This window comes from Artibeus jamaicensis, unplaced genomic scaffold, assembly GCF_021234435.1.
Source record: "Artibeus jamaicensis isolate MK-2021 breed Jamaican fruit bat unplaced genomic scaffold, CSHL_Jam_final contig_240, whole genome shotgun sequence".
Lineage (NCBI taxonomy): Eukaryota > Metazoa > Chordata > Mammalia > Chiroptera > Phyllostomidae > Artibeus > Artibeus jamaicensis.
The window spans coordinates 15,626,661-15,654,012 of NW_026521506.1; the positions used below are offsets into that span (position 1 = coordinate 15,626,661).

A 27,352-nucleotide genomic window follows, 5' to 3' on the forward strand; every position below is an offset into this window, starting at 1 on the left:
GGCCCCAACCGGAAAAAGGACATTTGCTTCCGGTGGTTTTGTGACAGCCACGCCCAGCCATCTATCTCCTTTCTCCGCCAGCGCAGTTTCAGCCTAACCTGCCGGGAACCATCCTGCGGGTCCTTTCCATCCGGGACAAACTGGCCTTCTGCTCCAGTTCAGCCCATGATGCAAAAAACAGTTAATGCCATCGAGTCTCCAGCCTGCTGGAGGCTCAGAGGAGCCCTGAGAGCCACTGTTTGCCTGAGAGTGATGTATTCACCTGAGAGCGAATGATGTAGCCAACTGACAACAGGTGCTAGGATCTCGATCTCTTATCCCCGACTTAAGCAAAGAGTTGCTTGTTCAGATTATTCCTGCGTCAATTTCCGGCAGCCAGCGGCCCTTTCTGCAGGCAACCTCACCTCACTAGGCTTGTCCTGAGCCTCCCTGAGTAAAGGCAGTTTGGTCCTGGTTCGGTCCCTGGCTAGGTTAGGGAACCACTGTCCCTGATGTTTTAAAAACTCTTTTCTGATTCATTGGCACATCCTTATTAGGCAGGCTTTACTCTCGTAATATAGTTTCCATTTATATTCCTCTTTGGCATGTAAAGAATGTATACGAGATGTACGACATGACCAGCGACAGGTTTTAGACAAGAATTAGGTCTCTTGTCATATCCTGTGCTTATTTATACTACATTATGCTTTCCTCGGAAACAGGGACCTTTCTTTATCTTACATCTCCTGTAATGTTTAGCGTTGTCCTCTGGATGAGTTATTTTTCAAAGAACTGGAGTGTACCAGTGTCTCCAAACCTAGTATTGAACCATTTGGTCAAAAATTGTCCATATTGTTGTGTATAGGTTTAACATGATTTCTAACTCACTTGTTTATGACTTAAGTGGCTTTAATCCACTTGTTTATGACAAAGAAAAATGTTACTTTATTATAGCATGAAATAAGTTATGCCACTACATCTGTTGTTGAGCAGTTAGCAGCCCCAGCAGCTGAGGGGCCTTGCTGGGGCGCATCAGTAAGAACATGTGGAGCAGCTACAGGACATTTATACTATAAATACTGAGAATTTGTGAGTACTATTAGAAAGTTCTGGCTTGGGCAGTGACTCTTTGCTAACCCCAAAACTCTTCTAGAATCCCAGCAATTCACTTAGCACAAATATGCTGTGGGAATTTCACAAGCCAATAGCAATCAGGATAATATTTCTTAATAAGACATAACAAAATACCATACTCCAAACAGAGTATGACAGATTAATCACACTATTGTCTTTGGGGAAGACTCTAAATATACTAATAAAGAATAGTATGTATAAGAGAGTTCAGATGAACAAGTATGTCGAAATTGCCAGGAGTCAAAAACTTAGAGCAAGCACAGTATCCTGGGATGTTGTGAGTTTGTCTGTGTATGTTGGGGTGGGGGTCACTGGATTCTACTTGTTTGGCACTAGGAAGTCCACCACACTGCAGCCTCCTTTCCTGATGCTCTGGCAGCTGAGGCTTGAGTATGAAGCTACTGGGCCACGTGGCAGACATGGAACTGATTCTAGGCAAGGGTACTTTAGTTGCAGGGCCACTTCCCATGGAGGCTTCCTGGCAAAATTCAGAGCTTATACTAGAAAAGTGAGTGTCAAAGGGACAGAATTATCATGGGAAATGGCACAGCCTTCTACCTGGAAAAAAAAGCTCTTATCCGGTGAGTCCATGTTCCCATTAGTCTCCTGTACCATGTCCCATGTCTCATATCCCTGGAAAAGACCCTCTTGCTAGGATCCTGGTGCTCCATGACTACTGGCAGTTGTACATGCCTGGCCTAGTAATTTTGGGAAAGTTGTCTCTTCAGAGATTGCATACTTTAATTTTTGACAGCTTTAGTTTCAGGTCACCAGATTGTGTATAGTTCTAGTCAGGGTTTGGTGCCTTCTTTAGATTTGGCACTTGTATCAAGTCTACTCCCTGGAGTTTAGGAGCACAGAGTTAGTCAATAGTACCTGATAAAGGCCCTTCCATTTTTTGTTGTATCTTTATCTGGTTTTGGGATTAGGATGATGCTGGCTTCATAAAAAGAGTTTGGGAGTCTTCCTTCTTCTTGGATTTTTTGGAATAGCCTGTGAGGAATTATGGTACATATACACAATGGAATTCTATGCAGCAGAAAGAAAGAAGGAGCTCCTACCCTTTGCAACAGCATGGATGGAACTGGAAAGCATTATGCTGAGTGAAATAAGCCAGGGGTTGAAAGAAAAATACCATATGATCTCACCTTTAACAGGAACCTAAACAATAAGACAAACAAGCAAGCAGAATAAAAACAAAGACACTGAAATCGAGAACAGGGGGACAGTGACCAGAGGGGAGAGGGGAGGGAATTTCAGGGGAAAAAGGTGAAGGGTTTACAGGAACTAGAATAAAGGACACGTGGACAACAACTAAGGGGGGTGGAAATGGGAGGAAGGTGGGGAGCACTGGGGGGGGTGGTGGGCTGGGATGGGAGTAAAAGACAGAAAACTGTACTTGAACAATAATTAAATTTTAAAAAATGAAAAAAAAGGCCCTTCCAGCAAGGTTGGATGGAGTATTTTGGAGGTATCTCTTCCAGTAAACAAAAGCTCCAGGTTGCAGAGAATGGTGTTTGGGGTTTTCATATCCTTGGAGGGCACTGTGAAAAGATTGCTCGACAAAAGCATGATGATTTTCAATAGAATCAATTAGGCATTAAAAATATTGAAGTGTGTCTCCCTTTTTCAACTGTAGATTGAGCAGCAGGAGCCAGCCCTGGCTGGCGTAGCTCAGTGGATTGAGTGCGGGCCTGTGAACCAGAGTATCGCGGTTCAATTCCCAGTCAGGGCACATGCCTGGGTTGCAGGCCAGTTCCCAGCAGGGGACACATAAGAGGCAACCATACATTGATATCTCTCCCACTCTTTCTCCTTCCCTTCCCCTCTCTCAAAAAATAAATAAATAAAATAAAATTAAATTAAAATTAAAAAAAAAAAGAAAGCAGCAGGAGCCAGATACATCAGGCATCCTGTAATTACCTCAAAAGGTGAGACTTTATGAGCTCCAAAGACAGAAGATCTGAGTTTTAAAAGAACCAATGGCAATGCATTTGGCCAGAGTATTTGGAGGGTTTCTACATATCTTGCCAAATGAATCTTTTTTTAAGATTTTATTTATTTATCTTTAGAGGGGAAGGGAAGGAGAGAGGGAGAGAAATATCAATGTATGGTTGCCTCTCGTGCGTCCCCTGACAGGAATTGGCCTGCAACTCAGGCATGTGCCCTGACTGGGAATCAAACCACAATCCTTTGATTCGCAGGCCCATGCCCAATCCACTGAGTTACATCAGCCAGGGTCAAATGAATCCTAATAATGCTGTTAGTACATTTGAGTAAAGACAAGGATCGAGGGTGATAAATGCAGTGAAAATGTAAAACTGGCCAAACAGCACAGACTCATTGAAGCATCTGACCAGTAAGATAGGCCCCAAGATCACTATGGACTTTGAGCAGAGTTCCTCAGGTAGGAACTTTAACCACAGAAGAAGTTTGTCTACAATGGAAAGCTTCAGTCCAGTGATGGGGCATTCCTTTCCTTTCCATATACTAAAGGAAAAAGGGAATCTGATCATTGGGATGTCTAAGGGCAGGTGAGTTTATTAAACTCTCCTTTAAGGCTTTAAAGGCTATGGTATTCCATTCTTCCCAAATATTGTGTCAGGAGTATCATTCCTTAGTAAAACATACAGAGGTTTTGCCATAGCAGAGAGATTTGGGATCCAATTTCAGCAATAGCCAGCTAGCCCAAGAAATTATCACAATTGATGTTTAGTTTGGGGCTTTAGGAAAGTTAGGACACCATGGAGCCTATCTGTATTCAGGTGTAATTCTGGTTCCCATATCAGATGTCTCAAATATGGAACCTGAATTTGGACAAACTGTAATTTTTCATTAGAGGCCTTATGTCACTTTAATGTCAAACATTATCTGCATGCAAATGTGGGTCCACCTGCTCCACCAGCTACCACCTCACTTGCCCAGGTCCTCCACTTGCCACCCTGCTGCATGTCCTCTCCACCCCAGCTGCCCATTTCTGCCCCTCTATCAGTCTGAATGAATGTTTCTTCTTTAACTCTTTGGATGTCAGACTTCCATATAGTTCAATGTTCTGGCAGTCCTGGTTGTTGTTTTTTGTTCTTAAATTTGTTGTCCTTCTTTTTAGTTGTACAAGGAGGCAATGTGTATCTAGCTATGCCTCCATCTTGGCTGGAAGTTATGTGAAGAAAATTTAGATGGACATAAAGGGAGAGCTCAGCAGAAATACAGTCATAGTCCATGATTTTAACACCACCTTGACTTCAACGGATAGATCTTCCAGACAGAAAATCAACAAGGAGTCAGCACCCTTAAATGACACACTACATCAAATGGATTTAATTGATGTCTTCAGAGCATTTCATCCCAAAGCATCAGAATATACATACTTTTCAAGAGCACTTGGAACATTTTCTAGGATAGACCACATGTTGGAACACAAAACAAGTCTCAATAAATTCAAGAAGGTTTAAATCATATCAAGCATTTTGTCTGACCACAATGCTATGAAACTAGAAGTCAATCACAAGAAGAACATTGAAAGACATGGAAGCTAAATAACATGTTATTAAATAGTGAATGGATCAACAATGAGATCAAGGAAGAAATCAAAAGATACCTTGAAACAAATGAAAATGATAACACAACAATCCAAAATCTGTGGGACACGGGAAAGTGATCCTAAGAGGGAAATTCATAGAATTATAGGCCTATCTCAAAGAAAGAAGAAAGAAAGAAAGAAAGAAAGAAAGAAAGAAAGAAAGAAAGAAAGAAAAGAAAAAGCTCAAATAAACAATTTCACTTCACATTTAAAGGAACTTGAAAAAGAATAACAAAGCACAAAGTGAGTAGAAGGAAGGGAATCATAAAGATCAGAGCGAAAATAAATGAAATAGAGTCTAAAAAATATGCAAAAAAATCAATGAATTCAAGAGCTGGTTGTTTGAAAAGATAAACAATATTGACAAACCTTTAGCCAGACTCATCAAGAAAAAAAAGATAAAGGACCCAGATAAATGAAATCAGAAATGAAAGAGGAGAAATAACAATGGACCCCAAAGAAATACATAATATTGTTAGAAAATATTATGAACAACTATATGCCAACAAACTGGATAACATGGATGAAATCAGTAAATTCCTAGAAACATACAATCTTCCTAATTAAATCAAGAAGAATCAGAATCTAATCAGACAAGTTACACTTAATGAAACTGAAGTAGTTCAAAACAACTCACAACAAACAAAAGCCCTGGAGTGGATGGTTTCACAAATGAATTTTACCAAATATTCCAAAAAGAACTAACACTTCTTCTCAAACTACTTCATAAAATTCAAGAGGAGGGAAGGCTCCCAAACTTATTTTACAAGGCCAGCATTATCCTAATTGAAAAAAAAAGATAAAGTCACTGCAAAGAAAGAAAATTATAGACTAATATACCTGATGAACATAGATGCTAAAATCCTCAAAAATATTAGCAAATTGACCGCAGCAATTCATCAAAGAGATCATACACCATGATCAAGTGGGATTTATTCTGGGAATGCAAGATTGTTATGACTTTTGCAAATCAATATATCTCATACACCATATAAACACAATGAAGGATAAAAAACACACAATCTTATCAATAGATGCAGAAAAAGCACAAAATCAAAAACCCATTTATGATAAAAAAAAGCTCTTACAAAAGTGAGATTAGAAGGAACATACTTAAACATAACAAACGTCATAGATGACACCCACTGCAAGCATCGTACTCAATGGGCAAAACACAAGTATTCCCTTTAAGATCAGGAACAAGACAGGGATGTTCACTTTCACCACTCTTATTCAACATAGTACTGGAAGTCCTAGCCACAACAATCAGAGAAGAAGAAATAAAAGGCATCCATATTGGACTCAGGATGGTGGTGAGGTAGGTGGGAGCTGAACCCACTTACTCGTGCACCAAACTGGGACACCTAGCCGATGTTCTGAAGAACAGACTGAACAGCCAATGGAATCCTAACTTGTATGCAGTTTGGAAGCCAAAGATTGTATAGGACATTTAAAGACAGATGGTAAGGCCCTGGCTTGTATGGCTCAGTGGATTGAGCATCTGTCTGCAAACCAGAGGGTCACTGGTTGGATTCCCAGTAAGGGCTCATGCCTGGGTTGTGGGCCAGGTTCCCCATTGAGGGTGCATGAGAGGTGACTACATATTGATGTTTCTCTCACTCTCTTTCTCCTTCCCTTCCCCTCTCTCTAAAAATAAATAAATGCATAATCTTCAAAAAAAAACAAATAAAAACAAAGACTTCCAGCCAAGATGGAGGCATAGGTAGACACACTGTGCCTCCACGCACAACCAAAAGAAGGACAACAACAAATTTAAAAACAAAAAACAACCAGAATTGACAGAAAATCAAACTGTATGGAAGTCTCTCAACCAAAGAGTTAAAGATGAAACATCCATCTAGACTGGTAGGAGGGATGGAGATGGGCAGCCAGGCAGAAAGGACTTGAAGCAAGGCTGTGGCTGGTGGGCAAGGTGGCAGCTAGTGGACCTGGTGAGGTGGTGGATTGTGGACTAGGTGGTCCAAAATTTGTGTGCAGATAAACTGGGAGAACAACTGGGAGCAAGACGTACTGTACAACCCAGGGTCCCAGCTCAGGGAAATAAAGCTTCAAAACCTCTGATTGAAAACACCTGTGGGGGGAGACTTCCGCCAAGATGGAGGCATAGGTGGATATTTGTGCCTTCTCACACAACCAAGTTTAGAGACAACTAAATATTAGCAAGAGAAAACACAGCCAGAACACAGAAAACTGAACTTTTCGGAAGACTGTTAACAACAAAATCTTCAGTCTGAGCAGTAAGGGGCGAAACCAGCAGCTGGTAGAGTGGGGTTGCACAGGAAAACTCGGTCACACTCAGGCTCACGGAATCCAGGCGCAGGGTTGGACGTAGTGAGCGACCAAGCAAACAACCAAGCCAGCGACCAAGCGAGCGACCGCAGGGAAACAGCGAGGGAGCAAGGCTGCGGGTTGACTGTGGTCACGCATTTGTGCATGGATAGACAAGCGAGGGAGTGGGCGATTGGACCAGGACCCAGCGGGTACCCACAGCGGGCGGCAGTGAGGGTGCCGCCATTTCCCTGCTCTGACCCCACCTCCACATACAGCGTCATAACCCAGCGACCTTGGAGTCCAAGGCTCCGTTTCTCACACTTAAAGGGTGCGAACAGACCAAAAATGGCTCAAGAAGATCTCAAAGCCTCAGAGCCTATAAATCTAAGTGATGAAGAAATAGCAAAACTCTCAGACGCACAGTTTAAAACACTGGTCATCAGGATCCTCACAGAACTGGTTGATTATAGCCACAAATTAGACAAATATATTAAGATGAAACTAATTGAAATGAATGGAATTGCACAGGACACCAATAGCAATGAAAAGGAAACTGGGACTCAAATCAATGGAGTGGACCAGAAGAAAGCAAATAATGGCCAAACAGAAAAGAGTCAAGAAGCAAGAATTCAAAGAAATGAGGAGAGTCTTAGGAACCTCCAGGACATCTTTAAACGCTCCAACATCCAAATTATAGGGGTACCAGAAGGGGGAAAGGCACAGCCACCAGTGGAAAACTTATTTGAACAAATAATAAAGGAGAATTTCCCCAATCTGGCAAAGAAAATAGACTTCCAGGAAATCCAGGAAGCTTAGAGTCCCAAAGAAGTTGGACCCAAGAAGGAACACACCAAGGCACATCATAATTACATTAGCCAAGATTAAATCCTCGAGAGAATCCTAGAAGCAGCAAGAGCTAAGGGGACAGTCACCTACAAAGGAGTCCCCATCAGACTGTCAGCAGATTTCTCAAAAGAGACCTTACAGGCAAGAAGGGGCTGGAAAGAGGTATTCCAAGTCATGAAATCCAAAGACCTACAGCCAAGATTGCTCTATCCAGCAAAACTTTCATTTAGACTGGAAGGACAGATAAAGTGCTTCTCAGATAAGATCAAATTCAAGGAGTTCATCATCACCAAGCCCTTATTATATGAAATGTTAAAGGGACTTATCTAAGAAAAAGAAGTTAAAGAAACATGAACAGTGAAAGGACAGCAAACTCACAGTTATTAACAACCACACCTAAAACAAAAGCAAACTAAAAGGACAGCTAGATCAGGAGTGGAAACATAGAAATGAAGATCTCAAGGAGGGTTAGCAATAGGGGAGTGGGAGGAGGAGAAGGGGGGGAGAAGGTACAGAAAATAAGTAGCATAGACAGTAGATAGAAAATAGATGGGGGGCAAGAATAGCATGGGAAATATAGAATCTAAAGAACTTGAGCCACACGGTCATAAACTAAAGGGGGGTAATGGTGGGGACGGGGGGTAGGGTGGAGGGGAATGAAGGGGGGAATAGAACAACTGTAACAGCATAATCAATAAAAAAAATTTAAAAAAAGAAAACACCTGTGGGGGTTGAGGTGGCAGCAGGAGAAACTCCTGGCCTCATAGGAGAGTTCATTGGAGAGGCCCACAAGGTCCTAGAACATACACAAGCCCATCCACCCAGGAATCAGCACCAGAAGGGTCCAATTTGATTGTGGTTAGTGGGTGATGTGACCGAGAACTGGCAGAGAGTGAAGCAAGCAGCATTGTTCCCTCTCAAACCTCTCCCCCACACAGTGTCAAAATGCAGCAACGTGGGTTGCCCTGTGCTGGAAAGCACCTAAGGCTCTGCCCCTTACTACATAATAGGTGCACCAAGATAAGAAAAATGGCCCAAATGAAGGAACAGATCAAAGCTCGAGAAAAAAAATACAACTAAGTGGCAAAGAGATAGTTGACCTATCAGATGCACAGTTCAAAACACTAGTAATCAGGATGCTCACAGAATGGTTGAATATGGTCACAAATTAGATGAAAAATTTGCTAAGTGAAATAAAGGAAAATTTACAAGGAACCAACAGTGTTGGGAAGGAAACCAGGACTCAAATCAACAGTGTGGACCAGAAGGAAGAAGGAAACATTCAACCAGAACAGAATGAAGAAACAAGAATTCAAAGAAATGAGGAGAGACTTAGAAACCTTCAGGACAGCTTTAAACATTCCAATATCTGAATCATAGGGGTGCCAGAAGGACAAGAGGAAGACCAAGAAATTGAAAACTTATTTGAACAAGTAATAAAGGAGAACTTCCCCAATCTGGCAAAGGAAATAAACTTCCAGGAAGTCCAGGATGCCCAGAGTTCCAAAGAAGCTGGACCCTAAGGAGCATACACCAAGGCTCATCATAATTACATTAGCCAAGATTAAAGATAAGGAGAGAATCTTAAAAGCAGCAAGAAAAAAGGAGAGTTACCTACAAAGGAGTTCCCATAAGACTGTCAGCTGATTTTTCAAAAGAAACCTTCCAGCCAAGAAGGGGCTAGAAGGAAGTATTTAAAGTCATTAAAGGCAAGGACCTACATCCAAGATTACTCTATCCAGCAAAGCTATCATTTAGAATGGAAGGGCAGATAAAGTGCTTCTCAGATAAGGTCAAGTTTAGAAGTTCATCATCACCAAGCCTTTATTATCTGGAATGTTAAAGGGACTTATCTAAGAAAAAGAAGATAAAAAATATAAACGGTAAAATGACAATAAACTCAGTTATTAACAACATAAAACAAAAGCAAAAACAAAAACAAATTAAGCAAACAACTAGAAGGGGAACAGAATCACAGAACTGGAGATCACATGGAGGCTTATCAGCAGGGGAGTGGATGGGGAGAGAGGGGGGAAAAGGTATAGAGAATAAGTAGCATAAATGTTAGGTAGAAGATAGACAGGGGGAGGTTAAGAATAGAATAGGAAACGTAGAAGCCAAAGAACTTACATATATGATCCATGCAGGGGGTGGGGGAAGAATGTGGGTGGGAGGGGTTGAGCAGGGCAAAGGGGAATAAAGAAGGGAAAATGGGACAACTGTAATAGCATAATCAATAAAATATATATTTAAAAAATAAAAAACAAATAAAAATAAAAACAAATGGTAAAGAGATTGCATAGGCTGATGGGAAGGTCCCTGGGGCCTGCCCAGGTACTGAGGCTGCCACAGGAGCTTTGGAGGAGAGCTGGATCAGGGATCATAACTTTGCAGCTCCCTCCCCTCCCAGAGCAGGGAAGCCAGTCTTGCACCAGGAGTAACCTGGATGCTTGAAGTCGCTGCAGGGGATAAAGATGCAGTGGGAGACACACAGAGGCGGTGTCCCCCAGCTGAAACTGTGGTGACCAGTTGAGATAGTACCAGAGAAATTGAAGAGCCGAGGGACACCTGGAGATGGGAGAAGAATTAGGCTGCAACTGACCCTGACCCAGATAGTCTCAGGACTGGTCAGAGAGTTGGGGTGTTTTGAAAGCCTGATGCTTGTTAAAAATGGCAGGCCACAACCAAGGGGAATTTGTTCATAAAAAAGGCTCTCAGCCACTGGGCAAGGAACTCTGGTGTACTGCAGCCAGGCCAATGAAGAGGGAGGGGGAGGGACACAATTTGCTCCAAATCATGGTGCCTCATGGACTGATCAAAGTGGGGTAGCAGGGGCTCAGAAGGGAAGCAGTCCCCAGAGAGACTTAATTTAATAAAGGAATTAAGCTGCCCTGAAGGACTTTGCACACACAGTGCCCAGGACAGCAAAGAGGGAGGAGGGTTGCTCCCACTCAGTACACGTCACAGGCTAATCAAAGGGTGGCACGATGAGGTGGATTAAAGGTGCCAGCATGGTGCATATGGACAGTGGGGGCTGGACACCTGTGAATATTGTAGCCTAGACCGAGCCCCCAATGCAGACCCACAGGAAAGGCAAAACAAATGGAGCTGAACCCCTCCCTGCCTGCAGCATCCAGGAAGATCAGAAGAACCCACCTGGTGGGTTCAAAGTCAGCAGGAGGCTTTTCTTTTCTTCCAAGTGTAAGACAATAAGACCTGGAGCTGTGAAAGGACCAAAGACAGATCCAGAGAGAGATCAGAGGGCTAATGCCAACAACTGAGACAAAATTCACTTAGCTATCATCCTACAGAACTTGCATTTTCTTTTTATTTATTATTGTTATTTTTATTATTGTAATTATTTTATTTTTCTTCCTTCTGTCTAGTTTTTTTGTTTGTTTGATTTCATTGTTTGACTGGTTTTCTTTGTTCCACCTTTCACATTGCATTTTAATTTCTCTTCCTTCACTTCACTTGTATTCCAATACCATACTACTCTTGGTCTTTTACTTTTTATTCTTTTTATTCAGATCATATATTTCTTGTCATGTTATTGTTGTTCCAATGTCCATTTCACTATTTTCCTGAGCTTTATTACTGTTATGGTTAAGTTTGTTTTCTCACGCACTACACAAATTTGCTAGCTCTTACTCTCACTATATCTACCACCTAACCTAGCATAAGCACTCTGCTTTCTGGAGTCATTTCACATTCTTCTCCCCCTCTAACAAGAGTCTTATCTCTTTTTCACCTTTTATAAAAAGTGGCTAGTTGGGCAAAATATCATGGTTATTGCTGTACTTCTCCAAAGATTCTCCTATTTGTTGTCTATTTGTTGGTACTTTAAATCCCATAAAATACTCTCCAGCTGTCTTAATCAATTTTGCCTTTTCCCAGCCCCTGATCATATACAACATAAGGTGGGAGTTCTGAATACCAGTAAACCTGCTGGAGGAGAGGACCCAACAACAAAGGAGCCACCATAAAAACAGGCACATAGACCAATGGAACAGAATGGAGAGCCCAGAAATAAACCCAACACTCTATGGTCAATTAATATTCGACAAAGGGGGCAATAACATAAAATGGAGTAAAGATAGCCTCTTCAACAAATGGTGTTGGGAGAACTGGACAGCTATGTGCAAAAAAGTGAAACTTGAGCACAAACTTACACTATACACCAAAATAAATTCAAGATGGATAAAAGACTTAACTATAAGCGGTGACACCATTAAAGTCCTAGAGGAGAACATTGGCAAGAAAATCTCAGATATTCCACGCAGCAGCTTCTTTACTGATATGTCCCCTAGAGCAAGGAATATAAAGGAAAGAATAAACAAGTGGGATCTCATCAAAATAAAAAGCTTCTGCATGGCTAAAGAAAACAGTATTAAATTAAATAGACAACCAACTGTATGGGAAAACATAATTGCCAACGATACCTCAGACAAGGGTTTAATCTCCAAAATATACAAAGAATTTACATGACTCTACTCTAAGAAGACATCTAACCCAATTAAAAAATGGGAAAAGGACTTGAACAGACACTTCTCCAAGAAGGACATACAGAATATCCAGAGACACACGAAGAGATGTTCAATTTCGTTAGCTATCAGAGAGATGCAAATTAAAACCACAATGAGATCCCACTTTACACCAGTCAGGATGGCTATAATAGACAAAGCAACAAACAACAAATGTTGGAGAGGTTGTAGGGAAAAGGGGTCCTTAGTTCACTTTTGGAGGGATTGCAGACTGGTACAACCATTATGGAAAACAGTATGGAATTTTCTCCATATGTCAGAAAAATAAAAATCGACCTGCCTTTTGACCCAGCAATTCCACTGCTAGGATTATATCCAAAGAATCCTAAAACATCAATTTCATAGAACCTATGTATCACAATGTTCATAGTAGTACAATTTACAATAGCCAAGAGTTGGAAGCAACCTAGGTGCCCATCAGTAAATGAATGGATCAAAAATTGTGGTCCATATGCACAATGGAATTGTATGCAGCAGAGAAAAAGAAGGAGCTACTACCCTTTGCAACAACATGGATAGAACTGGAAAGCATTATGCTGAGTGAAATAGGCCAGGTGCTGAAAGACAAATACCATATGATCTCACCTTTAACAGGAAGCTAAACAACAAAACAAACAAGCAAGCAGAAAAAAAAAGACACTAAAATAGAGAACAAGGGGACAGTGACCAGAAGGGAGTAGGAAGGGAAGTTAAGGGGAAAAAGGGGGAGGGATTTGGAGGAACAAATAGGAAGGACACAGGGACGAGAACTAAGGGGGGTGGAAATGGGAGGGAGGTGGGGAGCAAGGGGCGGGGGAGGCTGGGATGGGAAAAATAGACAAAAAACTGTACTTGAAAAATAACTAAATAAAATTAAAAAAAAAACAAACAGGAAGCTAAACAACAAAACAAACAAGCAAGTAAAATAAAAACAATGACATGGAAATCGAGAACAGGCTGACAGTGACCAGATGGGAGAAGGGAGGGAATTTCAGGGGAAAAGGGGAAGGGTTTACAGGAACATGTATAAAGCACACATGGACAACAACTAAGGGGGGTGGAAATGGGAGGGAGGTGAGGAGCACTGGGGGCAATAGGCTGGGATGGGAGTAAAAGACAGAAAACTGTACTTGAGCAACAATTCAAATAAAATTTTGTCAAAAAAAAAAAAAGAATGATTTTTTAAAAAGCCATTTTAGGCTTTTTTTTTTCCAGGTAAAATCTACCAGTGACTTGTCCGGGACAAGGGCTTGGGGCTGTAGAGACAATCCATGTTTTTCTTTGGAGTGTAATCTCAAAAACGTCTACATTCCTTCATATATAGTGGTGAAGCAGAAAAAGCTATTGAAAAGCAGATTGTTCTTCTTAAGCTTGTTGCAAAAATTGGGGAGTAAAATTTGATCAGAAAGGATACGAGCATATTTGTAAAGTTGAATTATCCCATACTTAATGGAAGAATGTTCGTGCATTGTCTGCATTAATATCGATGGTTTCATTATGGGATAGTGCCCCACATCCTGCTGAGGGTCCTATGTATTACTCTGCTATTATTTGGAAAAGTCTGAGTGCTACAGCTACACATCTTGCCCCAGTGGATTGATTCAGGGTTCACGGACCTGTAGTAATTAGTTACAGGTTGGGAGAAAAATCTGTTTTCAGAAAGGAACAAAGGGTGTCAGGGCTTAGAGTCAAGCTTTGCAGTTTGAGTCACAGTTGTGTGACCTTGAGTAATTTTTTAAGCTTCTCTGAGCCTCAGTCTCTTCATTTCTGAAGTATATTTAAAAAACAACAGTTCTTGTCTCATATGGTGACTGTGAGGATGAGATTAGATGAAATATCTCAAATACTTACTAATAATTGTGACATAGTGTAAGCACTCAATAAATAATAATAGATGTTGTTAACAGTATGGAGCCTAGAAATGGAGGTCAAGAAACTCTCATTGTCTTGCCAAGCAGTGGAGGGCCATTTCACTCCATGGCTTACATAGCATGAAAAAGAACAGAGATCAAACACCGCAAGTATTTCATTCTCCACTGTCAGTTATTTCCCTTTGAATGTTAATACAGAGTCGCGGTAGAGGGCCTTCTGAGAAAGAAGAAACTGTTGCTTCTTGACACCCATTTCATGAACCCAAGAACCCATCCTGGTTTCCTCTGAGTATATATAAAACAGCGTATCTGGGCGTATATATAAAACAGCGTATCTGGGCGTAAAACATCTGGACGTTGGTGATCCCACCATTCTACCACCCTTAGTAGAACCTCAGGTGCCAGTAAACAACATCTCAGTCTTTGTTCTCTCCTTCTAGAAATGTGTTCATTTCTTCACTTCAGAAATACTTATTGACCACCCTCCTTAAATGCAGTTTGGCATTTTAGTTTACAGAATATTTGTGTGTTTCTTATCATTCATTTTATTCCATTAAATGGGAGTCTCGGTGGTTTTCTTTTCTATTGTTTTAAAGTTATGTTATTATGGTCAGAACAGTGAACATGGGCTCTACACTCTAAAACAACTCAAGTGTACAGATCAGTGCTGTTAACTATAGGCCCCATGTGTACATAACAGTATGGAGGCTAGAACTTCCTCCTCTTGCATAAATGAATCTTGAGTCCCGCTGAGTAGCAACACCCCATCTCTCCCTCCCTTAGTAACCACCATCTGACTCGGATTCTAAAGAGTGGGACTATTTTAGATTCCTCGTGGAAATGGAAAGATGCAGTATTTGTCTTTCTGTGACTGACCTATTCCACTTAGCATTATGTCTTCAAGGTTCTTCCATGTTGTTGTATATCACAGAATTTCCTCATCTTTTTAAGGCTGAATAATATTCCATTGAATGTACATACCCCATTTTCTTTATCCACTCATCTGCTGACAGACATTTAGGTAGTTTCCACGGCTTGCCTCTTGAGAATAGTGCTGCCATGAACACTGAGGTGCTAATACCTGCTGCAGACACTGATTTCCATTCTTGTGGATAACAAGCCAGAGGGGGGATTCCTGTGTCATAGGATAATGATTAATTTTTATGTCTCTAAGTTTCTCTTTCTTCCTATGTCCCAGTTTCATTGAGAAATAATCGACTTACATCACTGTCTAAGCTCAGGGTGACATATATATTGTGAAATGATGACCACAATAGGTTCAGCTAACATCTATCATCTCATACAGATACAATAAAAAGAAAGAAAGAAGGGAAAGAAAAAATTGTTTCCTTGGGATGAGGACTCCAAGAATGCACTCTCTTAACTACTTTCCTACCTATTGATATCATATGCCAGTGGTAACTACAGTCATCATGTTGTACATTGCCTCCCTAGTACTTGTTAATCTTACAATTGAAAGTTTGCACCTTTTCACCACCTTCCTCCAATGTTAACTTATACATATTTGTTTGTGCCTGTACTTACCATCTTGATGTAGAATTTTTCTGCTTAACTTTTAGTCTTGTCTTATTAACCTGTGATTTTCCCAAGCACTGGGACTCTGTCATCCCCAGTACCTATAATGTTATCTGGAACATAATAAACCCCCAAAGATTATTAAAAGAGTGAATCGCTGTGGGCAGGAGACAGTCTAGAGCACAGTGAATAGGATGACAGGACTGAAACTTCTATGAGTTTCGACAGGTGACTGTGGACCTATCGGCCAAGAGGGCCCTCATTCCCTTTTCATGGTCTGCTCCCCCAGTGTCCCAACTCCAGGCACTCAGGACACAGATCTGGCTATCACACCCCTCGTGTCCAGTCAGTCATTGGAGCCTGTGGATTCTGCTTCCTAATTCCCTCCCTTCAAATAATCTTTCCCTTCTGTTTCATCTGCATACCACTGTCCTTACCTCAACCCACTTTCTCTATCACTTGCAGCAGCCTCCTCACTGGTCTTCCTGTCCCCCATCTCGTCTTACATAAATCACCATGCAGGGGCCAGAGTGAGCTTTATAAAATGCAAATCTCACCAGTAGTTCTCAAGGAGAGTGATGGTTTCCCACTGACTGCGCCATGAGGTTCCAACTCCACCAGGTGGATTACCACACCCTCTATTCATTACCTGATCTTTGCCTAGCACTCTAGTTTTCCCTCCAGCCACTCTGTGTTCCTCTCCCCAGACCTTTGTATGAGATATCCCCTCACCTGGGATACTATTCATAATATACTTGCTCAATTCCATGTATAGGCTGGTAAAAACATTCTCTTACCAACTTCATTTTTGCTAAGACCCAAAGGCTGAGGACAAAATATCAAGTGTTTCCCTAAACCTTATCTCATACCATTTGTAAAAGAAATAATCTCCAGTTAAATGTGATCTGAATGTATAAGGTATCATAATAGAACTTTAAAATGAACATGTAGAAGATATATTCATGATCTTGGGGTAGACAAAACATTTCTTCACCAGGATTCAAACAGCACTAATAGTAAAGGGGGAGGAAATGATAAGTTCAACTATGTAACGCCTGGGAAATTCTCTTCATCAGGGAACACCAATTACTGAGTGAAACCACAAGCCAAGGAGTGGGAAAAGGTGTGTGTCATATGTTCTGGCAGTTTTTAGAGAAGGTGAATGGCTATAAGCTGATGACACAACCACTCCTCTCCTAAGGCGTACTCTACAAATGGAACTGTTAGTCTCTTCGGTCATAGCACATAAGTCTTCAAGAACATGTAAATAAACTTCAAAGCAAAACTAGAATGAACCACATTTATTAATAACTTTGCAATATAAACAAAACTTGGCAGAAATTATCGACAATGTCCGACTCTTGGGGCAGAAAGGAAATAAAATAGAAACTGCCATAACAAACAACTGCAAAATAACAAGTAAGAACACTGCATAAGATTTTTGGGAGGTGACCAAAGTTAGACTTAAAGTTTGTGGCCTTCAATGCTTTGATCATTTCAAAGAACAAAAAGAAAATACAATATTTCCTGGAAGTTCACTCCAGGTAGGGTCTCCATGTTTATCTAGTCCACTCTCTCTTCCTGGTACTGGTGTGATGGGCATGGTTCTCTGCCCCTCACAGTACATTATGAGTTGGATGTTTCCCTGATACTTATCTTTTGGAAGTGCTCCACATGTCAAAAATGGACTGCATTCAAGGCTCAAATGATGTATAAACATAACAGTGGGTGCACAGGAGATTCTGCCTGTGGAGTAAGAGGGAGTCAAGGGAAGTGCTTGTTGCCACCTTCAGGGAATCACCTGCATGTTGCTGCAACTACTGGTCAGTGGCAATCAAACAGGAACAGCGTATGCATTTCCATAGGACTAAAGTAATGCATACGTACAGGTCAATTGGGTACATCCCTGTCTATTGGATTACTGACCCTAGACCTGAAAGGAATAGCAACATTTATATGTTCCTTACTAACACCTGTGCTGTGGTTGGCTTGGGACAAGACATTTTCTTTCTTTTTTAAAAAAATGTTAATAATTACTTTTAGAGAGAGGGGAAGGGAAGGAGAAAGAGGAGAGAAACATTAATGTGTGCTTGCCTCTCAAGTGCCCCCTACTGGGGACCTGGCCCCCAACTCAGGCACGTGCCCTGACTGGAAATAGAATCGCCCACTCTCTGGTTCACAGGCCTGCACTCAATCCATTGAGCTACACAAACCAGGGAAAGACATTTTTATCATAAGGATTAAACAAGACTTCCTTATGCAGAAATCATCATATCTGGGACAGTGGAAAGAGTCAGTGTATACTCTAGAATTTATATGCCTTGAAACATGGATTTTAAGCACAGCAAATATAAAACTGTTCTTACAAGTAAGCTCAAACAAAACTGTCCTTCCAAGGCAGCCTAATGAAGGTTACAGTTTTGATAGATTTGTGTCAATTTCTGTAGAACCTAATTTCCTCAACAAATTCTTTTCTAAGGTGAGCAGCTCAAAGAAATCTTCTCTGAAGAATTATTCTTTAAAGTGAGCAGCTTGGTGCATATTAAAGCATGCTTTCTTTAAGAAGCTTGTAAAAAATGGGTGCACTTCTATGGCTTCTCCCCTGAATGGTTTCTTAAATGAAAAATAAGGCTTGATTTATGTCTATAGCTTTTCCCACAATGCTCACACATAAATGGTCTCTCTTCAGTGTGTGCCATATAGTGCACTCTAAGGTCTCTCTGTCGATTAAATGTTTTTCCACAACTGTGACATTTAAAAGGTCTTCCATTTGTGTGGATTTTTAGGTGGTTTGCAAAACCTTTTCTATTGCAAAATCGCTCCCCACACTCAGGGCAAATGTATACTTCTTGACCAGAAGCAGTTTTCTGGTGTTCTATGAGGTGTGACAACTGACTGAAATGTTTCTCACACCCATTGCATTTATATGGTGCCTCCTTTCTGTGAACGCGAAGATGCCTTTGTAGGTTGGATTTACGAAGGAATCTTTTCCCACATTCAAGGCACTCATGAGGGAGATCTCCCACATGAATTTTCAGGTGCCCATTAAGTACCTTACTAGAAACAAATTCTTTCCCACAGTGAATACACTGGTATGGGCTCTTTTTGGCATGGTTTTCCTCAAGAGCTCTGGGGCTGAGAGGTTCTTCCTGGTTGTATATCTCAGCTCTTTCTTCTGGAAAGGGGTTCTGATCACACACAAGCAATGTGTACTCTCTGGGTACATGCTCTGTGGGACTTTCCCGTTGATTCCTTGGGTGTTCCGAGTCTTCTAGGAAACAGGGACCAAGAAGTGCATTTCCGTCTAAAGAAATAGAAAATGAACACATACTCTCCAGGTTTTCTCTGCTTTGACACATTTTCTCTCCCAACATCAAAATACAGAGCATGAATAGAAATTGCAGATCTCACCATATTCCAAGGAGAATGGATAGGTAGCAAATGAGAAGAGTTATGCTCAATAGCTAGTGGGAAGACAAAAACTTCCAAGTGCTATCCCAAACCTCTTTACTCTAGGAGTAAGCATAGAAATCTCTTTAGGTTTTCCAAAGCATCACATGAACCCTCACCTACCTGTATTGAAGTCAAGCCATTGTAATTGTTCCACTTCCATACAGTCCTGTAGTTGCTTCACCCAGGGGTCTATGGGGTCAGGCTTTGGTGGTTGGTATGCTGGCCACAGGAGAGAGATGGGAGGAAGGGTAGTTTTGAGTCAATACAGGTTTATGCAGAGTATAGGTCTCTTTCTAGGACATGCGATCTCTCAATATCTGCCCACTACCTTGTCAGCATTGCTTCACCAGGAGCTTCTGACAAGTCATTTTTGCTGTGTTTTTTGTTTTTCAACATAAGAACAAAACCCAAACTGGGGGTTGGGGAGATCCCATTGTATTCAACTCAAAGCGATTCTCCTGCAGTGTATGGAGGGAAGGTGAATCAATTCCCTTATGAAGTCAATACACTGAATGTGTTCCACTGTTGTTTGGAGAATGGGATTGTGTAGGTGAGAGCCATAATATGGAATCAGCCTTCCTATAGTGCTGCCATATTAAAACTGAGAAACATTGTGTAACTTAATACCAAGTAAAAAAAAGAGAGAGGCCAAAGTGGGGGTTAGGAAACTGGTTACTGGAGTAATTTTAGTAAGAAATATTCAAATTTTGACAACTGAAGTGGGTAAGCAACAGGTAAAAAAAAATAACCTGTATATGTTTGTTTCAGCTAAAGTCTAGAAGTAGATTCTCTTGAAACTAACCAAAATCATCATCCAGCAGTGTTTCTAACTCAATCTAAGAAAAACCACAAGTCCCCTATATCCTACCACCTCTCTCCTCAGTGAGAGCTGCTGTGTTTCCACCCTCTTTTTGCACACCCCTACCTCACCTCTGGCCAAGTTTACTGGTCTGTAGTAAAGTGTGGGTTGGAAATGGCTCATTTCAGGTGGAAATACAGGGCAATGTTTAAATACTGGAATTAGTAAAATGACATTAGCAAGTCAGTGTGGATAATGTTGATCTGAAGGAAAATTTAGCTTTCAGGACATTATATCAAAGCACAGGAAGTCGACTAAAACACCCTATTTCCTAGTTTTATTTTTAAAAGGCCAGATACTTCAAATGAAGAGATTCTAAATACAACTGTGCATTTTATTGATGCCTAATTTTCAAAAGTAAGGTTAGAATGAGAGGGTATGAGCCCCAGGTCAAATAAAACTGCATGTCATGGATCAAAAGAAAGGCGCCATCAAGTGAAAGTGTGAACTACTGGAAAGGTGGTGGGTGGACAGCAGCACAGCACAGCCTTAGGGTGGCAGAAACCTGGAAGTCCTCAATCCCCCCATAGCAGAGATGTGAAAATAAGTTCAGAATTAAAGGATGTGTTTCTATGGGGGTTCCCATCCCATACATAGAGCACAGACTTGATATTCTTCAGGCTCTAAACTTCATCACAAGTCACCTTAAACCAACCCAAACATCTTCCCCTTGGGTGAAATGGAGCTAAAGACATGACTAGTCAAGGACTGAAGCAGCCCCAGAGACAGAATCTAGCACCCATGAGAACAAGGCCAGGAATATCATCACCAGGCAGCTAGGTCTCATGGACTTACCATCAGTCCAGCTGCCCCTTTCTGGGCAGCACCAACTAAAGAAGACTGAACACTGTCACCTTACTTACTCACCCCAGCATGGCACCCCCCTGGTGCCAGCTTTCATCAAAGAGGCGGACCCAAACTTGAGCTCCTTGCTGGATATTCGCCTCATGCACTTCTTAACTGTCTACCAACCCTACCCCACGCCCACCTTCCTCCTGTGTCATTTTCAGATTCTTGCGGCTGAGGTGCACTCAGCCTCCACTTTCTGCACACTCAGAGCCCTCCTCCTGCCACTATCACTAATTTGTATTCCACAACCAATGTTCACAGCCCATGTCAGTGAAGGCCATTATCCATCCCCCCTTGACTTGTCTGCCACCCTTCTGACCTCAGTTCCCACCTTCTGCTCATGCAGTCAGTGAAAAACTATCACAAATACTGGATGAACTGGACACTGATTAAAAAGATCTTCACAGATATGAACCCTCCTTCTGTCTGCCAACATGGGGGAAACAGCCATGGCACTGATCATAAGGCAAGCCAGTATGTGAAGGTGAGCAGACACAGGCACTCACATGCTGGAATGGGAGGGAAAATTGGTACAGTAATTTTGGAGGACATTCAACCATATCTATTAAAGGTTTAAATGTATAAGCCCACTAACCAATCGTTCCTCACCTAGAAATTTGTCTTGCTGATATATGCCCCTGTAAGGATGCTCACAGTGCATCTTTTATGGCTTGGCCCCAGAGGAGTTTGGTACATATTGAATGTCAGTCAGAAGTCATGCCTCTATGCCTGCTTCTGTTGGCAGCGCTCTTCTCTTTGCCCTCAAATGCCACAGTAGCCACCCTAAAGGTTGTTCTGGAAATGAGTCTAAGGGTGTGAACGAGCCCTCTTTGTACTGGGCTCGTTCAGTTGTTCACTCCCAGCTGGAGAGTGAAGTTCCCAGTACAAAGTTCTTTGTACTGGGTTGTTCAGTTCTTCACTCCCGGCTGGGATGTCTTACTCGAAAGCCTGCAAGTGCCACCCTCAAATTCTCTCACAACCAGTTTTTTGAAAATTAGCCCCAGAAGCATATTTTTAGCCATTTAGAGCCACCCTCCTTTGCATAGCCCATAAAATATCACCCCACAACTGCCAGCCATTGAAAAGATGGAGCCTTGCAGTTATATGATTCCTAGCTGCCACTGCGCTTTGGAATTCTGTGACCAATAAGCTGCCAGTATGCTACTGGGCTGTGACATCACCTAGACAGCTAAGCCCCTTCTCTGAGCCCTTACTCCCTGGAGAATTCCATTGTGTCCTTTCCCTTCTGACCCCTGACTTCCCTCACAAGCACACCTGACAAAGAGTTGCCAACAAAGCTTGTGTGTGCTATTGCCCCCCCGCCCCGGTCCTATCTTGTTCCTAGATCAGCCTGCAGATCCTTCAACCCTCCACAAGTGGTAAGGAGGAAGAGACTTTGGTGACCATGATATAGACATAAAGACCTCCCAGTCAGCAGGACAAAGGATGTTATATTACTTTAAACAGTAATGAGAAATGGGTAGTTTCCTTTTCTCCTAACTGATGTGTTTTACTTGTTACATCATTCTATCTCTCCCTTGTTAAATATACTGGACTTTCCCGTGCTCAAGAGACTAAAGTATTCGAATCAAGAGCCATAGTGCTGCTCAACATCATATGTGATCTTTGTACCTAGCACTGTTGGTAAGAAGAGCAAATTCACACACATGTAATGGGAATTCATATGCACAAAGATTTATAACTGAACACGACTGGCTAGGTTCTGCCACTTGCTGCAGGCATACACACAGAATTACAGATTTTAAAACACTTGTTAACAGATCAGGGGTATAGGTGAGGTAGAGGCTAGAATATAAATGACAACATTTTTACATAGTTTGGCTTTGACCTTAATGGACATACATGTGTCCTTTTGGGTTTTTCCTCCTGGTCACCTCTGTTAAAAAAAAATGAGACAGAGTACATGTCTTCTGCATGCTCAGAACTTGCTAGAGCAAGCTACGAAATTTGGTACCCAGAAAAATTGAACAAATGCAGAAAGGGAGAAAAATTTGTGACCAAATAACATTACTGTGATGTTATGAGGTGAATTCCATGGGTGGGGGTGTTGCACAGGTAACATAAGGTCCTATTGTTAGGCCTAGGATAGACCAAGCCATCTTTTCCAAGGAGAGGGTGGAGTCTCACAAGTACAATTCCCCACTTGCCAGACACCTGGAGGGAAAAGACAGCATTTGGAATAGAGACCACAAAAGCGGGGGGCAAACCATAGGTAAGAAAATACCAGAGGTAGAATTTCTATTGGCTTCAAGAGTAAATGGATCCTAGTGTCCAGCACATCCATTCTCATGCATTTAGGATATGGGAAACCAAGGAACCCAGGAAAGGTACTTGGGTATTTAACAGATTTTTTTAAATTCATATGCAGTATAATGGTCTTTTCTAATGTGATATCTCTCAGGGTATGCCCAAAGAACCTTGTGCTTTCTCCCTATAAACAATCTTGGAAAGTCCTTGATCACTTTCAAGACTTCCATGAACTTCTAAGAGCCTTTCTTCCCCTGGGTTTTCTCACCCTGTACTAACTCCTACATTGTCTGGAGCAGTGTTTATTGAATGGTAGTATGTGCAGAACTCGCCTGGACAGCTTGTTAAAAATGCACCCCAAGTGATCCTGCTATAGAGAATCTCCTTAGTACGGTTGGTGAAACACCGGTCTAGGCTTTTATGGAAAAGATACATATTTGCTTTACTGTGGCAGGCAATTACATCCTCCTAAAAGATTGTAATGAGTATGGTATTTGATGAAATAACACATGTGAATGTGGCTCTTAGGCCATAAGAGCCACTTAGGCCCTTGGGACCCACAACAACACCACAGATTCCACTGATATAAGATATCCTGGGGAAATTAATCTTGATTCATAACACTCAAGCTCTCCTCGATTTCTTGTACAACATTCTGGTCAAAGCCTCCTTCCTGAGCAGGTTCATCAGCTCAAGGGATTCTGAACACTGCTCTATCTGGTATGCTTTGTGGCCAGCCACTGCTCAAGAGACATTTCCTTCTTCTACTCTTTATCAGAGTGATCCATTTTCATCTGGTATTCAGCATTTATAACCAACCCCAACCCTGTAGAGCTCCTGAGCTGTCAAAAGAGAAATCAAGGAAAGGAAATAAAACCCTTGCCTTACCAGGGTCCAGAAAGGCCTGGCCTTCTCCAGTAGCATCATCACTCAGCTCCTGCAGCCCTGCCTGTGGGAGCTGCACCTCTGCCACTGGGGCTTCAGAGAAAGGTCCCATTGCTTGGGGTGGAAGTGTCTCCAGGTAGATGTCTGGTAGCACATCGGCCATTCCAACTGCTGCTGGGTCTTCCAAGAGCATCTCCTGCCTATCGATCTGGGAAAAATGCCAGAACCCATCATTCTAAGGTTCAGACCAGCAGTACCCAGTAGCAATATAACGCAAGCCACCCAAGTCATTTTAAGCTTTCCAGTGGCCATGTGAAAAGTAAAATAGTTAAAGTCAACCTTAATAACATGCAGTATTTAACCCAATGTATCGGAAATACCATAATTTCATAATGTAACCAGTATAAAGAATTATTAATATGATATTTCACCTGCTTTGTTGTTCAGCCTACATCTTCTGAATGTGGTGTGCATTTTATACTTATAGCATATCCCAATTTGGTCTAGCCACATTGCTAGTGCTCAAGTGCCACCCTTGGCTGGTGCCTACCATGCCGGCAATGCAGGATTATACCACATGAAGACAACATCTCATGTAGTAAGCCAAACAAGGAGACACAAAGGAAGGGAAATCATAAACGCATTCCATCCTACAGGCAGCACACTTCGGAAGAGTCCTGCTCATGCAGGCTAACTGCAGAGTCCCATCAACACACAAGACTCCAGTGCCCCTAGTGTCCCCAACTAGAACTACTTTCTCCCTTCTCCAGAGATGCTGCCCTGTGCTCAGCTATCACACACCTCAAACAGGCTTAGCTTAGTGCTTTTGAACAGAGGGCAGGGCCACCACCCCCAGGAGGTGTTCTGGATATGATGGCAGGCGCTGGCTATGAGAATTTAGTGGGCAGAGATGGGAGTACAGATAATGAACAGTGCAGAATTGCTCTGGGTCCCTACCAAATTTGGAGTGTCCCCCTCAAGTATTCACATAGGCAAAAGAACCTGTCAAGAGCCTTACCTTGTTGGTCATGTATTCACAACATATTTTTTGCAAGTTTTAGCTTCATTTGACTTTTCTAGGGAAGCAATACTTTGGGAATATAAGTCATGGTGACGTAAAGGACAGCATAGGAAATACAGTCATTCAGATTGTAATAACTGTACGGTGCCAGTGAGTACTGGGAATATCAGGGGGGAATACTGTGTAAAGTACAATATATGACTGTCTCACCACTATGCTGCACACCTGAAAATAATACAGAATAATACTGGGTGTAAACTGAATTTTTTATTTTTTTTAAAAAATACTACTAATTGTTCAGATTCACCAAGAGTTGTTTGCCACTTTGGAAAATCACATGACAAACAGCAACACTGCTCTTAGTGTTTGAGCTGTATCACAAACTGTCATCTTTACAGTGGGTCTGCAGAGAGGCAAGCCCCTGACAATTTCATGAGGTCTTGTGGTGCACTCAAACCCAGACATGTGCATGCTAAAATGCTTTGTACTTTGTAATGAACTATGTTCCTTTTCCTTTAAATTCTTTCTAGACTCTACTTGACTCAAAGTTGGACAACTTTCTTTGTAAAGAACCAGATAGTAAATATTTCATGCTTTTTGTGCCACATTCAGGCTGTGACTTATTTTCCTTCCTTCTCTTTTCTATTTAACAATGCTATAACACTTCAAAACCATTATTAGCTCACAGGGTATACAAAACCCATTGTGGCCAGATCTGGTGTGCAGACACTAGAGCATAATATTGATATTTTTGAGGAATGATTGTAGGTAGGTCCTGTTAACTATGAATTTCACTTAAGTACATTTACTGGGCAGTTAGAGAATATTTGTTACAGAAGGGGGATTGGGTATGATGAGGTTGAAAACCACTGATCCATATGTTTTCTGCAGTAGAAGAGCATCATGAAAAGGACTGTGGAGAAATCCTGGAGTTGAAGAATGACACAGAGACAAATGTCCCATCCAATCCCACCTGCCTCTGACACTGTTTTGGTTTAATTACCAAGATTCCAAACTCTTTTCTCACCTGTAGCTCTGCTGTCTCCAGTTTGGTCTGTAATTCTTCTAACAGTGATACAACACTTTCCGTAGTCTCTGGACACTGCTCTGTCACCCACATTTCTAGCTCACGGGGCAGGATTGTCAGAAATTGCTCCAACACTAGAAGCTCCACCATTTGTTCCTTAGAACGAGTCTTTGGCTTCAGCCATTCATGGCAAAGCTCCCAGAGTTTGTTGAAAACTTCACGAGGCCCTGCTGCTTCTGTGTACTGGAACTGCCTGAAGCGCTGACGGATGACCTCAGAGTCATTATCATACTCTTCAAACATGGAGCCTATATTCAAGGAGGCCTGGACTGCACTACTGAAGACAGTAGCCATTGTCATCTTCCAGCAGTGTTCAATTTATCTGGCACCTGAAGTCGCAGACTGGAATTTCTATCTGTGTATATTTCTTTGCAGGAGGCACCTACAGCTGAGTAGAGGGCAAATGAGAAAAGAGAAACAGCAGCGGTTATCAGAGGGCATCCTTACCTCCCTTAATTGCTTGCTTTTCTGCAAAGCCCCAAAGTAGCAGACCATAATCTTTTGGATAGTTTTTAGAAACTTATGAAAATGTTAAAAAGGACTTCTTTAAGAAGAAGAAAGAAGCCCTGGCTTGTGTAGCTCAGTGGATTGAGCACGGGCCTGTGAACCAAAGGACTGTGGTTAGATCGCCAGTCAGGGCACATACCTTGGTTGCAGTCCAGTTCCCAGCAGGGGACGCAAGAGAGGCAACCATACATCAATATTTCTCTACCTCTCTCCTTCCCTTCCCCTCTAAAGATAAATAAATGAAATCTTAAGAAGAAAAGGAGGGTCATAATTAAAAAGAAAAAATAGCAATAAATGCATACCTATCAATAATCAGTTCAAATGTAAATGGCTTAAATGCTCCAATCAAAAGACATAGAGTAGCTGAATTGATGAGAAGAAAACAAGACCCATATGCATGCTGTCTACAGGAGACCTAGCTCAGAAGGAAAGAAACACACATTCTGAAAGTAAAGGGAAGGAAAAATACTTCATGCAAATAAAAACACTGGGGAAGCAATACTTATATCTGACAATATAGAGTTTAAAACAAAGGCTGGAATAAGAAACAAAGAAGGACACTACATAATACTAAAGGGATCAATCCAATAACAGGACATAACCCTTGTAAACATTTACATACCCATCATTGAAGCATGTAAATATATAAAGCATGTCTTGAT

The 27,352-nt window shown here is 41.6% G+C and overlaps 1 protein-coding gene across 1 annotated transcript in view; it reads right to left on the minus strand.

Moving 5' to 3' along the window:
* LOC119049310 (zinc finger protein 449-like) overlaps positions 1 to 26,477 on the minus strand; it is a 26,907-nt gene extending 430 nt beyond the window's left edge. The window contains exons 1-4 of the mRNA XM_053662324.1: positions 26,124 to 26,477; positions 24,079 to 24,283; positions 19,335 to 19,433; positions 18,675 to 19,065 (exon numbers count right to left, since the gene is read on the minus strand). Of these exons, the coding sequence (XP_053518299.1) occupies positions 18,675 to 19,065; positions 19,335 to 19,433; positions 24,079 to 24,283; positions 26,124 to 26,477 (1,049 nt within the window). The remainder of the gene's footprint in view (positions 1 to 18,674; positions 19,066 to 19,334; positions 19,434 to 24,078; positions 24,284 to 26,123) is intronic.
* Between the last annotated feature and the right edge of the window lie 875 nt (positions 26,478 to 27,352).